Source organism: Podarcis pityusensis, assembly GCF_964106645.2.
Source record: "Podarcis pityusensis genome assembly, chromosome: 4".
Lineage (NCBI taxonomy): Eukaryota > Metazoa > Chordata > Lepidosauria > Squamata > Lacertidae > Podarcis > Podarcis pityusensis.
In genome coordinates, this window is record NC_138027.1 from 77,753,919 (window position 1) to 77,767,877 (window position 13,959).

At 42.4% G+C, this 13,959-nt stretch overlaps 1 protein-coding gene across 4 annotated transcripts in view; it reads left to right on the forward strand.

Annotated features, from left to right (window-relative positions):
• NCK2 (NCK adaptor protein 2) overlaps positions 1-13,959 on the forward strand; it is a 74,583-nt gene that overhangs the window by 35,064 nt on the left and 25,560 nt on the right. For 3 of the 4 annotated variants that reach the window (XM_081003211.1, XM_081003209.1, XM_081003210.1), the window contains one exon: positions 10,983-11,224. In XM_081003211.1, the coding sequence (XP_080859337.1) occupies positions 10,999-11,224 (226 nt within the window). In that variant the 5' untranslated portion in view covers positions 10,983-10,998. Of the gene's footprint in view, positions 1-10,645; positions 10,740-10,982; positions 11,225-13,959 lie in introns of those variants that run through there. The other variant, XM_081003212.1, reaches the window with a different exon arrangement.

The following is a 13,959-nucleotide window of genomic DNA, read 5'->3' on the forward strand; positions in this document are numbered from 1 at the left end:
AGGCTGCCTTCAGATGTCTTCTAAAAGTCAGATAGTCTATAAGAGAGACACCTCTTGAAATATTTTTTAAAGTAATGTTTGTTTAATATTTGAAGATAAAGCACAAGAAAGAAAAGAAGAAATACTCCAATACTTAACATAGAAGAGAAAGAGAGAAAACCTTATAATTTTGGAGCAAGCCAATCCTAGGAGTTTACAGTGTTATGTAAAAGAGGTAATTTTATGCCCTGAAGGCTCATTATTTAAAGCAGACAGATGTGGGCTGACATTGGAACTGGGGAACTGGAAAGTAAAATTTTCCTTCACTTAATCTAAATCTTCCTGCTCCCTTAAAACTCAGCAGAGGAATCTCTCTCATGCATTGCGCTAAGGAGCCGTAGCTATCTTCATCAAACTTCACACTTTTCATGTCTCCCACGCTATTCTGTATACCTTCCGCTTCTTCTTTTGTGGGTCTTTTTTGGGACTGTGGGCACGTTTGGAAGTCGGAAGAACTGTTGTGAGCACCGCCATAAATTGGTGTGCACGGGGCAGTTTTCCAACCACAACAAGATGACTGCATGGAGGGCCTATCTGGTCCCAGAGAGCAGATAACTTGCCTGAGAAAATGAGTACAACCCCCTCCCCCAAAACAAGGAACCCCCCCCCAACTTCAAAACCCAAAAAAGAGGCCAAGACCCACACGCCTACTCCAGAATTAAGTAAGAGAGGCAAAACGCAAAGAAAACCTTCAAAAAGAAACCCCTCCAAGCTCAGCACTCATTTTTGCATCCTAGTGCCTCCCATTCATTCCCCAGTGGCAGGGTCCTATCTGAAGAGATTTGGTGGGAGGATACAAGATGGAGCATATTGGTTTCTTTTTCCCCTCTCTCCTTGCCACCCCAACCCCTTTTGACCCTTTCTTTTCCAAGAAAGGAAACAGCAGCTGGCTATCTGGGAAGAAGGTGAGGCAGCTTGGAGCCTTCTCTTCTTTTTATTCCAGCCAGCCCAGCCTGCTGCTCATCAAGGTAAATGAAAGCAGGCAACAACTGACAACATGGCCACAACTGGACTTAATGGTCAGGGGTCCCTTTACCTTTACCTGCAATATGTAATGGTAAAAAGCCAGTGCCTTTCACATGGTTGCAATCTTTTAGACGGTGCCCTTGCTCAGCACTCAAATGTCAACAGTTGTTCACAAACCTGGAAGGGGAAGATGGGAGGCGTAGCCCTGGTGTGATAACCTTGGAATGGTGTATTACTGTCTCCCACATTACTGCATTACTGCAACATAAGTAATTGAAAATGCTATTTATTGGTATTGCAGCTAGATAAGCTTCCTTGGTAACCCTGCTTTGATAAATGTGAATTAATATTTACGTCATTCACGCAGGTGATTAGTAGTGGTGGCCCTATGGCAGCCTATATCTCAGTGCTTTTCATGTTCCAAATTGCTGGTCTGTTCTTACAAATTTGCAGAGTAGTTTTGTGTTTTACATGCCACACTCACACGTTTTTCCATCCTTTTCCATCCTGCTCTTAGAAAGGCTGTGTGAATTCTGTTGCTCCTAGTGCTAGACTTTCGTACTGTGGACTTAAGCAAGCAGGCTTTCTCTGGCCTGTTGAGCATACGGTATTCCCTTTTCATATTAGATAGTAATCTTCAGCCTTTGCCTTCCGAGGTACGACTGTATTTCGAATACATTCGAGAACCAAGCCGTGGCTTCCGATTGAAATAATGAGGATGCCACTGCAAAAAGGAGGAGAGGGCAGCAGGAAGGAGAGACGACAGAAGGGTGTTCAGGGCTCAGCAAACTTTTTCAGCTGGGGGCCGGTCCGCTGTCCCTCAGACCTTGTGGGGGGCCGGACTATATTTTTTCGGGGGGGGGGGATGAATGAATTCCTATGTCCCACAAATAACCCAGAGATGCATTTTATATAAAAGGACACATTCTACTCATGTAAAAACATGCTGATTCCGGGACCATCCGCGGGCCGGATTTAGAAGGTGTTTGGGCCAGATCCGGCCCCCGGGCCTTAGTTTGCCTACCCATGGTGTTGGCAGTGGCAGAGCTTGCACTCATCTCCAACAGAACAATTCCTTGTCCTGACTGTGCCATTTACATCCTTCCTTAGCATAAACTGAAGGAGAATCTCATTTGTTCTTTTGTGAATCTTTTCTGGCTCTTTATATTGATGTGTGCATACTGATGGTGTCGCCTATTTCTCCCTTCTGAATTGTAGTTTGTGCAGGGGCAGATCAATTGCCTAGGCCTCCATGAGACATTCTCTTTTGTGTTTGTTGTGCATTACAATGCTTTGTTTAGTGATGGGCTGCTGCTTTGTGTTGTCAACGTGGCAGCTGTAGTAGAGGCACCACTGCCCAGACGGGCAGTTGTTTCCCCTGAACGAGAGCTGTTCTCGGTTGCCGCACTCTAGCAAGCTCCATAAGAGCCAGTTCAAGCAGCAGGTTGTTGGCACACGGAAACTGCACCCCTCCCATACCCAAGAATCTCCTGATGATCTCCTGATGGTCTCTGCTGACTCTCCAGAGAGAAGGAGGCGTGTCCTGCCTATCTACTTATTCTGCCCAGCAACATATCTGTGTGTGAGAGAGAGAGTCAGTCAGTCAGTCAGTGTATCGGAGAAAGTGAGAGTGTTAGAGATCTTAGAGATAAGATTGCTGCTAAGTGCAGCTGCAGACTCTCAGTGTAGCATTGATTTATGCTTAGAATATTCAGCTCTGTATATAGTTTTGTATCATAGTTGTAGTTATAGAATAAAAGGAAGATATTTTACAGAGCTGCTCTCCGAGTGGTTTATACTCTGCAAGACTCTGCAAAACTCTGCTGCGCAACGACTGTATTATTGAGACAGTGAATCCGGTGCTCTCAGCTCTGAGCTGTGAGTCCACAGCACTGTGACCGTTTCCTGTGAGAAGGAGGTCTCTGGCGGTGCTACCCAGCTCGCCTAGCCCAGTCGGGGTTGAGGTGCAAGAGTCCAGTTGGTGCACTGGCTCTAGGGCGATGCTGACAGGTAGGACTCCATTGTAGTTGCAAGGTATTACAGTGGCAAGTCTGTGGACAGGAGTCACAGGTACCTGGTTTGGCTAGGTCACTCCTGAAGCATTCTTCTAGTGTTTCGTATAAACTAATTTAGAATCTCATTTTCAATAGTCTCATTCTGCAACAGTTCCACCAGTGACACAAGGTCTCAGGTAACAGGTTTTTACAATTGTCAGGGTATGGCAGTTGTTAAATTTGTTTACATATTCACTAGTAAGACTTGCCTTGTTGGTTTTTTCACCCTTTAAGGTTATCTTTCCTTAAATGGCATCTCACAACATAGTCAGTAATAAATAACTATATACTAAAAACTCCGGATCATTTATTTGTTTTAAAACTACCTCATCTGGGTCTCAAAGCTGCTTGCAGAAACAAAATTAAAATAGCAGCAGCAGCAGTAAAAGCTATAATTAAAGTACAGCACCATAAAATTACCCAAAATAAGACTTGAGCAACAACAACAAAAGTCTCCAAGTCTCTCCTAAAGACTAACAAAGAAGATGTCATGTGTATTTTCTTTTTTGGGGGGGCGGGTGATTCCAAGGATATGGGGTCACCACAGAAAAGGCTTTGTCCTTTAATGCTTGTCAGTATAACAGCTCTAAGCAGGGAGCCAGGCAGGTTCATATAGGTGCAGGTGGTTGTTTCGATAACCATGACCCACACTTAGGACTTTAAAGACTAATACCAGAATCTTAAATTAGAACTGAAAATGAATTGATACAGAATTCTGCTGGCCAGAACGGCAGCATGACTTAGTTGAATTATCACCCATAGAAATAAGTTGAAGATAGTCCGATATAGAAACATCTTTTCTGATTGGGATAAAGTTGTATCTTGTAGTATATTTTTGTGTGTGTGTGTGTGTGTGTGTTGTTGTTGTTGTTGTTGTTGTTGTTGTTAAGTGGCATTTCATTGTTTCTTCAGAAGATACAAAGGTTCAAAGTTTCTAGGAGTGTTTTTTTCCTGCCTGAGAACATGAGCATATATTAGGTGCTTGTGGTTGCTTTTTTTGGCAGTTTGATATTTATCAGTGACATTTTTTTTCTCCCAGCTGTGATAATTTTGACAAGGAACATCTGGTTAATCAGTATTCATGCATTCTTCCTTTTAAAAAGCCACAACAGCCTTTGTAGTTTAGCACCTAACAGGTTCCCTGCAAGTTATACTCAGATGCCATAGCAATGTTGCTCCTGTAGCAGGAAGCAGAACTGTGTGCACTTTCCGTAGCACTGCCTCCTTTAATACAGGGTAGCACTGTGGAAGCTGCGTTCTGGATTTGTTCAGCCACCTGTCCTTTGAGCCAGTGCTAGAACTTGGGATGACTTGGGAAGTGGCAGAACTTCCCAATAAATTTATTATTTATACCCCACCCATCTGTGGAGTGGTTTCCCCAGCCACTCTGTGTGGCTTCCAACTGAATATTAAAAACAATGCAGCGTCAGACATTAAAAACTTCCCTAAACAGGGCTGCCTTCAGTTGTATTTTAAAGGTAAAATACTTGTTTATTGCCTTGACATCTGCTGGGAGGGCGTTCCACAGGGCAGGCGCCACTCCCAAGAAGGCCCTCTGCCTGGTTCCCTGTAACCTCACTTTTTACAGCGAGGGAACCACCAGAAGGTCCTCGGCGCTGGACTTCAGCGTCCGGGCTGAATGATGGGGCTTTTGAGACTGCCAGTCTGCGCTGTGCATGGTTCATCTTGAGTCAGGACAGACTCCTAGGATGGCCTTGGAGGCTGAGACTAGTGGGATAAGTGGTAGTATAGTTGAGTGGGGTTGAAGGAGGAGTGGTGCAACAAGTAGAAAAGGGAGTTGGCCGTGAGCCCTGACCTGCGAGTAGCTTGCATAAAACATTTAGATCCAGAATTGGCCTCCACAGTCACTTATGGACTCACTGTTAAGACCATGTTCATGGGAGACAATCTTACGCGGCTATGAGTGGTTGCCAAAGAAGATGAAGAAGAAATATTTTCTAAACTAAAGTCAGCTGGGTTAGAGCATGGTTCTGATAACACCAAGATTTCAAGTTCAATCCATGTAAGGGAGAGCTGCGTATTCCTGCTGCACTAGATGAGGTCCTTTCCAACTCTACAATTCTGTGATTCTAAGCTTTCTTTGAACAATAGCATATTGCAGGAGACTTCAAGTTTAAATTTGACTGATTTCAATTGTACAGTTAATTCTGCAAACAGAGCACCAGAACAATGTGTATTCTAGGTGGCATGTTGTTGATTTTGCAGATAATTAGCTGGAAGGGATAGGGGAGCTTCTTGTTGTTTTGGATTGTACAGAAGTGTATTTTTGTTACTGCTTTAAAACATCTTCACTGCCTCCAAAAAAACATTTGTTTTTGTCATCTTGATGGAATCTGTCTTGCCTTCTCATTGACCTCCAGCACACCTATTTTTTCAGAGTGCTTTTTAACTTTCATTCCTCTCTGCTGTCCTACAACTCATGGGCAGAAACCATGCATTTTGGCCAAGGAAAGGTCAGCTGGTGATGCAGTCGTATGTTTGTGTGAGCTGGGGTTATGTTAACTGTTATAAGGATTGGTTAGTTTTTCTGTTAAAACTGGGCGAAATACGGTCAAGAAGGTACTGCGGTCAGATTTTTTCCCCCTTTTCACTCTGGTCACACATCAGAATACCCCCAAAAAAAGTTCATTCTGTGATGAATCATTTCATGATTAACAACAGATTTAAGGCTGAACAATATGATGCACAGAATGCATTTTGCAATACTGTTTTAAAACCACATATATGCAATGTGCATGTATAGCTTCTGTGCCAGTAGTAGTGTGTGCAACACCCTTTCGTCTTGTAAGGAAACTGCATATTTAGCTTTTGAGGTAGCCCATAACTTGAGGTTTCCTGTAAACAAAGGATATGTAAGTTAGAGTGGCTGCTTGCTGTGTGCGCATTGCATTGCACACTTTGATAAAAGAGCAGGCTTTTACATACCCAACACCTGCATTTCAGGGGAACAATGTGAACAGGGTTAGGATACTTGACACGGTATGTCCAACCATGTTACTGTAAAATGGGTGGCACATTTGTGGGAATTTTTAGTCTTAGAATGGTATCTAACTGTGGAAGAGTTGTAAAGGTGAGGGAGGATATAATCCTGTCTAAATTTTATCTGTTGCAATTGTAGACCTTTCTCGATGTATTTGCATTAAAAGAGAGTAAATGAAGTTCATATTCATAAAATCCATATTCATATTGCTGCTAATATGGTGGTGGATATTACAGTGTATCGGGATGCTAAATATTTGTAATGTATACCAGGTTCAAATGTACGAACACAAAGCTTGTGTGCATGTTGTCTTTCAATTTTCTTGTCTCTGCTGTAACCCCCTCCATTGCTCCAGCGTCAGATCAAAAAGCTGTATCTTAATAGTGATGTGGTGGCATGCCAAAAGACATATTATACCAGTGGAGAGTATTATAGGACAACATTGGAAAAAGGGACGAGTTTTTGCAGGTGTCTCTTGATGTTTAACTTAGGCTCCTCCAACTCTGCTAGCCGACTTCTGACCTATTTCTGTGCTACAGTTCAAACCATGGTTTTGAAGAGATCCTGCTCTGCTTTAATCTGGGTCAACAAACTGTTTAGGGAGGGAAAACTTGTTTCGCAGATTGCTCAGTCCTATGCGGTGGGAGCATCCATATTTGAAATTCTGTTAAGAGGGAGCTAGTGGCATGTTTCACCAAGTCATGGTGGGAGTTGGCCTGTTTTTGCATAAATTAATTTTGCATAAACTGTGCCTTTAACTTAAAAAAATAATAATTATGTTCTGATATGCCTAAGTAGCCATTCAAAGCTGAGTGCCTTTTCCAGAAATGAATAATACTAGCATCACTTGGAAATTTGGGACCTTATCCTTGTAGGTTTGATTCCTGTAAGGGAACAACTGCATATTCCTGCATTGCAGAGAGTTGGACTGGATGATCCTCAGGATCTCTTCCAACTCTACAATTATATGATTTTGCCCAGTCACTTTGCTGTAGCAGCAGCAAAGCATTAATATTGCTTTACCATTCATGTAGTATATAGTCTCTGTGTTTCTGCACTACACTCTTGCTTGTTCAGATCAGGATCTGTGCTAGATCAGGTTGAAGGGAATGTGTCCACAGAAATGTTTGGTCCATAATGTGGTGGCACAGCAATTGTATGGGGACTCACAAAAAAGGAGCTTGTGGATTGATTCTGCAAGCACCTTCAAAGCTGAGAATAATGTTGGAGACTAGGCACTCTTCCCATCACAAAATTCTAAAGGTAAAGGTGCCCCTGACCATTAGGTCCAATCCTGGATGACTGTGGGGTTGCGGCGCTCATTTCGCTGTATAGGCCGAGGGAGCCGGCGTTTGTCTGCAGACAGCTTCCGGGTCATGTGGCCAGCATGACTAAGCCACTTCTGGCGAACCAGAGCAGCGCATGGAAATGCCGTTTACCTTCCCACCGGAGCAGTACCTATTTATCTACTTGCACTTTGACGTGCTTTTCTGTCACGGGGATTCAAACCGCCGACCTTCTGATCGGCAAGCCCTAGGCTCTGTGGTTTAGACCACAGTGCCACCTGTGTCCCATCACAAAATTCTGGCAGTGACCAAATGTGGCTGACTGCTCAGGTTAACAATTATGTGTCCTTGGTTCGACTGAGAGTGCTATGTTACATTGCAACTTGTTTTCTTTTTTAAAAGTTTTGTTTTAAAATACGCAAAATGCTTTTGGTTTTGGTTATACAGTGGTACCTCGGGTTACATACGCTTCAGGTTACATACGCTTCAAGTTACAGACTCCGCTAACCCAGAAATAGTACCTCAGGTTAAGAACTTTGCTTCAGGATGAGAACAGAAATCGCGTGGCGGCAGCGGGAGGCCCCATTAGCTAAAGTGGTACCTCAGGTTAAGAACAGTTTCAGATTAAGAACGGACCTCCAGAACGAATTAAGTACATAACCAGAGATACCACTGTAGTGTTAAGTTTGTTTTGGTCGTGTGAGTGGATGCCCTTACAGGGGACAACCTAGCAACTGTTCATGCTGACCGTCTAGTTGTTAATGGGAGAATTTCAGCTTCCCATGTTCAGAATAATTTAAATTAATCTAAATGTGTATTGACAGTAAGAGGATCCAGAGCAGGCACAATTGTAATCTCCCTGTGGCCAGGTCATTTTATTGACCTGTGGTTTGACTATTTTGTGATTACTGTGTGTTAGCTCTGCGTAACTCCCATGGAAAAAACCCTAAAAACTAGAACAGTCATTTTAGCTAGAGTACAGCTATTTTGTCTGCTGTTCTGCAATCCATTCCTTCACTGAGCAGATAGTTTTGTTGCTGCTATGTTGAAATGCAAGGTGTTACTGAGTCCATTAAAACCTTTTGTCAGGAAAGCAGGAATGGGGGGCCGGTTGATGTCACTAGGCATGATGGGGAGCCCATTTCTGCAATTTGTTACTACATTAAGATTTAATTGAGGAGGTGCTTACAGACTTACAGACCATTACTGTAGCAACAAAATACTGAGTGGCACCAAAACCTGTATAAAGCAGAGGCGAGCTGAGTCCATCTGTTCTTCTTTTGAAAAGATAAGTCACAGGGTCATTCCACATCAAATCAATGCAAAAAAAAAGGGTTTTGTCACCCACCGTCTCGGATTTTGATTAAACTTGGTGTACACCCTTCCCTTATGGTTGAAAGAAACCCCCTTATGTTTTTTTTCCTCTATCTTAAACGGTTTTAATTTTATAACACTTCAAAATTTCATGAAATCTGCGTTGTCTGTCCCTCTTGAGACAGTGCCGAGGGGCACATGTACATTCCCACCCCCTCCATAACCAATGATCAGATCTCTTTGAAATTTTACCCAGAGCTCAATAAGAGGATGAGATAGAGGGGGGGAATTTAAGGGGGGGTTCCTTCAACCAAAATCCAAGATGGTGGGTGACATGACCGTGTTGACATGACGTGGAATGACTCCACAGTTACTTAGATCTTCCTCTTGCATTTATTACACAGCAATAGTACATTGCAAGACAGAGCAAAAGGACTATAAGCGAAACTAGATATTAATTTTAGGTGCATAGAGTCAACAGAAGCCAATTGTGTGATGTGATCTGGTGGTTAGCGGGCCTGTTGATTTCCCCACAAACGACGTACCATCATGGCGGTAGAAGGTTATTTTCTTACGAAGATGAACCATGCCTGCTACTTGGGTGTTTTATCTGGTCCTAATAAACGCATGTTACAGTTGGATTTGGATTTATCCCCTAATGAACCAACATGGACGACTGTCTGCATGAAAAGGAAGTGTGTGGGGGTGTGGGTGTTATATGCATATGCCTCTTGCTATGATCTATTATAGCCTACGAACAATATCCTAAACACTAATCCTTAAATCAATTTCTTTGCTCCAAACACCTCCCCATCTTTACCTGCCTCTTGTTTCCTCTTTCTTTGCCATATGCTCTTCTAGTAGCAGTTAGTATTTGTTTCTTTGGGGCTCTTTTGGAGACCTTATCAGCCCTTGCGTTGAGTTGCATCACCTCATTTTAAAAGCCCATTTCAGGTTGCAGAAATGTTTTGCATTGTTTTTTCAGTAGACGATTAGGAGTGCAGAATTCTGACAGAGGGCAAGGGTCAAAGGTTCTACATGCTGACTAGCTGTATAGTAAAGAAATTGTAATGAACTATCCTAGCTGGGGAAAACCAATTGTCACATGAATGGGATGGGGATTTCAATGTGCTCATTAGCACTCTCGACTCTTGTGATTTATGTGTTCCTTCTCAGATGAAAGAAAACAAACAAAAGAAATCGCTGAGTTAAAGCTGACCAAAAGTCCAGAGGTAGCACTATTATCAATTTACGATGGGGCGGAAGGTTTACAGGCTATGAAGGACTTGCTCACAGATTTATTGACAGCTGCACGAATTATTATAGCTGGGAAGTGGAAGGGGCAAGCAGAATATAAAATGGAAGAATGGTATAAAGAGGTGTGGGATATAGCTGTTAATGATAAATTAACATGTGCCATTAAGGCAAATGGGGAATATACAGGAGAAATTATTTTGAGGAGATATGGAGGGTGTTTGTAGAATTTGTACTGTTGAAACAGAAAGGGGTCAAACCATTGCAACAGGTGTTGAAATTTTGGGAGGTTGAATAGTTACAATGGAATGGTCTCGGGGGTGGGGTGCACATTTTTATTATTATTTATTGATGATTATTACTTTGTCAAAATTTGAAAAAAATAAAACAAAATTTTGGATTTTGGATCAGAATAGTAATTCTGGAGTATTTTAAGTCATTACATTAGCAACCGATTAAAACTTACCCAAGAATGACAACAGGTTCATTCAAGCAGTGGACAGTCAAGGATGGGCAATCATATTAGAGAAGTTCAGCAAAATATTTCATCCACACTCATTGTTCAGGTTAGATTTCAAGTAGTATATTATGGGAGTTCCATTAAAACAAAAATGACTGATCTTGCTGTTCTTAAGTTGTATTTCCTTTCACTCTCATTGTCTTGATTCTAATCTTCACATCCTCCTGAAGCTTATAATCTCTTCTCCCCTAAAATGAAACTAAACTTCCAGCATCTGCAATGAATTGCAGCCCAACAAATTGGATGCAGTGTGATGAGAAACCTTGAGGCAGGATCCTGAAGTAGTCAACCTGTGTGGTAGCAAGGTAAATTTCTGCTTAAACTGTGCCACATGTGCACAAAGTTGTTGGAAGCAGATCAGAAAAAGGGTGAGGGGCTGATCTGGACCTATTCTACGGGAATGTGGTTTAGCGCTGCATCAGAAACGTAGCGTTTTTGCTCTGCAAGGATGTTCTTACTTTTTAAAGCTTGCTCTATGTTTTCAGTCTTCAGTGGTGAAACGGAGGAGTATGTGCAGTTTTTCAATGAATGTATTTGTTTCATGACAGAGGGACTCCATGAAAGATGACAGAAGAAGTTATTGTTATAGCAAAGTGGGATTACACTGCACAACAGGACCAAGAACTTGACATAAAGAAGAATGAACGCCTCTGGCTGTTAGATGATTCCAAAACATGGTGGAGGGTAAGAAACGCAGCCAACAAAACAGGATATGTGCCATCAAATTATGTTGAGAGGAAGAACAGCTTGAAGAAGGGTTCCTTGGTTAAAAATCTGAAAGACACATTGGGTAAGTCCTTTTGGAGTCTTGCATTAATTCTTTTCAGAAACCAATTATGTTAAAACGCCTGTAGGGCGAACATCATGTCAGCATTGCATATGAAAAGGAGTGTGGATATTTGCTCTTAATTCGGAGCTCATAATTTTAAGCAGCAGAGAATTTGTTTTTGTAAGAAGCTATTTTTGTATTATCAAGAGGAAATGCAAGTAGAGAGAAATTTTTCTTTTGTCCTTAATCTGTTTATCAGATTTTTGTAAGAATGCACACGCCACACTCCCTGTTTTTCCCTACAAAAACAAAGACTTTAAAGTATGTCAAGTGCACTGGTAGCGCCAACACTTTGGATTGTGTTTTTTGTTGGTATACTTGTGTCGAGTCGTGCATGTGGGCAGTTGTTGTGAAATTTACAAAAGCTTTTATCTCTTAATGGCCTTTATTTTTTAATTTCTCATGGGGACTTCACTGATTAAAGAAGAATGACTGGTGATCCTCTTTTCATGGTAACTTTCAATTTGTTAGACTCGTCTGAAACTTTTGAGTGGTATTGGACTAAGTTATACTTGGGCCCATTAATGTCTGTGGGTCTCATTACATTCAGTGACTCTACTCTGAGTTGAACATCCTTGAATATCACTCTTAGCTCTTCCCCAGCTACCTCCGTGTGTGCAGCCTGTTGGCTCCTTTGTTTTATAGCATGCTGAATTTTCTCTAGTCTTGTACCAAAGTGATGGCGAGAGTTTAATGATCTCCGTTTATCCTCCAATTGCTACATCGGGAATTTCTTTACTTAAAATCCTCAGGTTACGCTTTTTGTTCTACTTTAACCATAAGTGGCATTTGCTCAATTTATGTGATCGTCAAGCCGAGCAGTTCTTGTTTTGTACTTTGAGGATAAATATTGTGAATATGAGTCAGAGGTTTTCAACCTTTTTTGAGTCCATGACTCCCTTGACCAACTATATTCTTTCTGCGGCACCCCTGTGGGGCTCAGGAGCCCAGTTATGTCACCCCTTGCCTGCAGAGCTGGCAGCCCCTCACCCTTTTTTGAACACCCTCCCTTGTGGAGTGTTCCCTCAGCCTCCTCTCCTTGAGAACCCGCTGGGCAGCCACTGCTGCCACCCCTGGTCTCTGAACTTCTCCCCACAATCCTAGTTGAGAGGCAGAGACGTAAGAGGGCATCAGAAGAGGGAGGGAAGGAAAGAGGGGCAGGGGCCAGTGTTGCTCACAGCACCTCTGACCACCCTTCAAGGCACACCAGGGTGCCACAGCACCCTGATTGAAAATCACTCTTCTAAGTGATGCCTGTTTCCCTGTCTGTTATAATCCTATACCTTTTGTTTGCGTGTTCCTTCCTCTCCATGTTTCTATATTTATTACTACCATTTAGTTGCTGCTATGTTTTGTCCTTTGCCGAATTCAGTTACTGCCTAGTGGAGACCTAATTTTTTATCTTTACATGAGTGAGCAGAAATGCAAATCTGTGGTGGGAGAGGTGGTGCATTTCATGTGATTATTTGCGAATATGTACCAGAAGCACATAGTCTTTCTCTCGCATATGGGATTTCTTATTTATGATGCAACTCATTGCTTGCTTTAAATGTACTAGACTAAGTTGCCAAACTTACGGAGTTTCCTGATATCATTTTGCCGTGTTCCTCCACTTCCGCTTCACATAATTGGCAGAATGGAAAAATAGACAGGATAATGATGCTGGGGTAATGATAATAAGTTTTCCTAGATCCCCCAATAAATTTTATTGAATCTTTTCATCATAAAATACAATAAAAAACCAAATTAATCTAAATTGAAAGCAAAAACAAAGAAGAGGAAATAAAATAAAAGGCCCTCACTCAAAGGTAGATCTCAATGTTTGTCTCACTCAGAAGAGGAGGAGGAGGAGTTTGGATTTGAGATCCCGCTTTATCACTACCCGAAGGAGTCTCAAAGCGGCTAACAATCTTCTTTCCCTTCCTCCCCCACAACAAACACTCTGTGAGGTGAGTGGGGCTGAGAGACTTCAAAGAAGTGTGACTGGCCTAAGGTCACCCAGCAGCTGCATGTGGAGGAGCGGAGACGCGAACCCGGTTCCCCAGATTACGAGACCACCGCTCTTAACCACTACACCACACTGGCTCTCACCTGGGAGAACCTTTTCACCTGGGAGCTTTTCTTTCTTCTCCCAGCCCCCTCACCTTAGGAAATCTTCCCTTCCCTGCCTCTCACACAGGGTCCTTCACTAGCCAGCCTTCAACCTTCATGTGCATACGATCCTGTAGAGATGGTGCCCCTATCTTCCTTGTAAGAATTCACCATGCCCCAGCGTCTACCAATAAAAATATATGTTAAAAAAGTGTCCTTTTGATGACACAAAGCAAGAGTTTTTACCAGTTAAGATATCATTCCCACCCACTATGCCCCTGCCTGGTATTTCAGTGAACCAGCTTAATTTTGCCTGTTGATAGTGAGACAAAAACCATATCATGATCCATCTCTAACCCTAGTGGTAGGTGACTATTAATCTGGAATGGGGAAACAGATCCTGCCCACCTCAAAATGCTCACACACACAATCCAACAGGGCCTAGGTGAGAACTCCATTGTAGATGTGCAACCGAGTGTGAATTTGTATCGGAACAGAGACGTGTTTTTTTAGGTTAGAGTGTCTTGCGTGAAGTGTGATCGGTGCCTTGTCAATCAAAGGTCTTGACTTCATGTTCCATTTAATGAAAATGAGGCTGTATATCT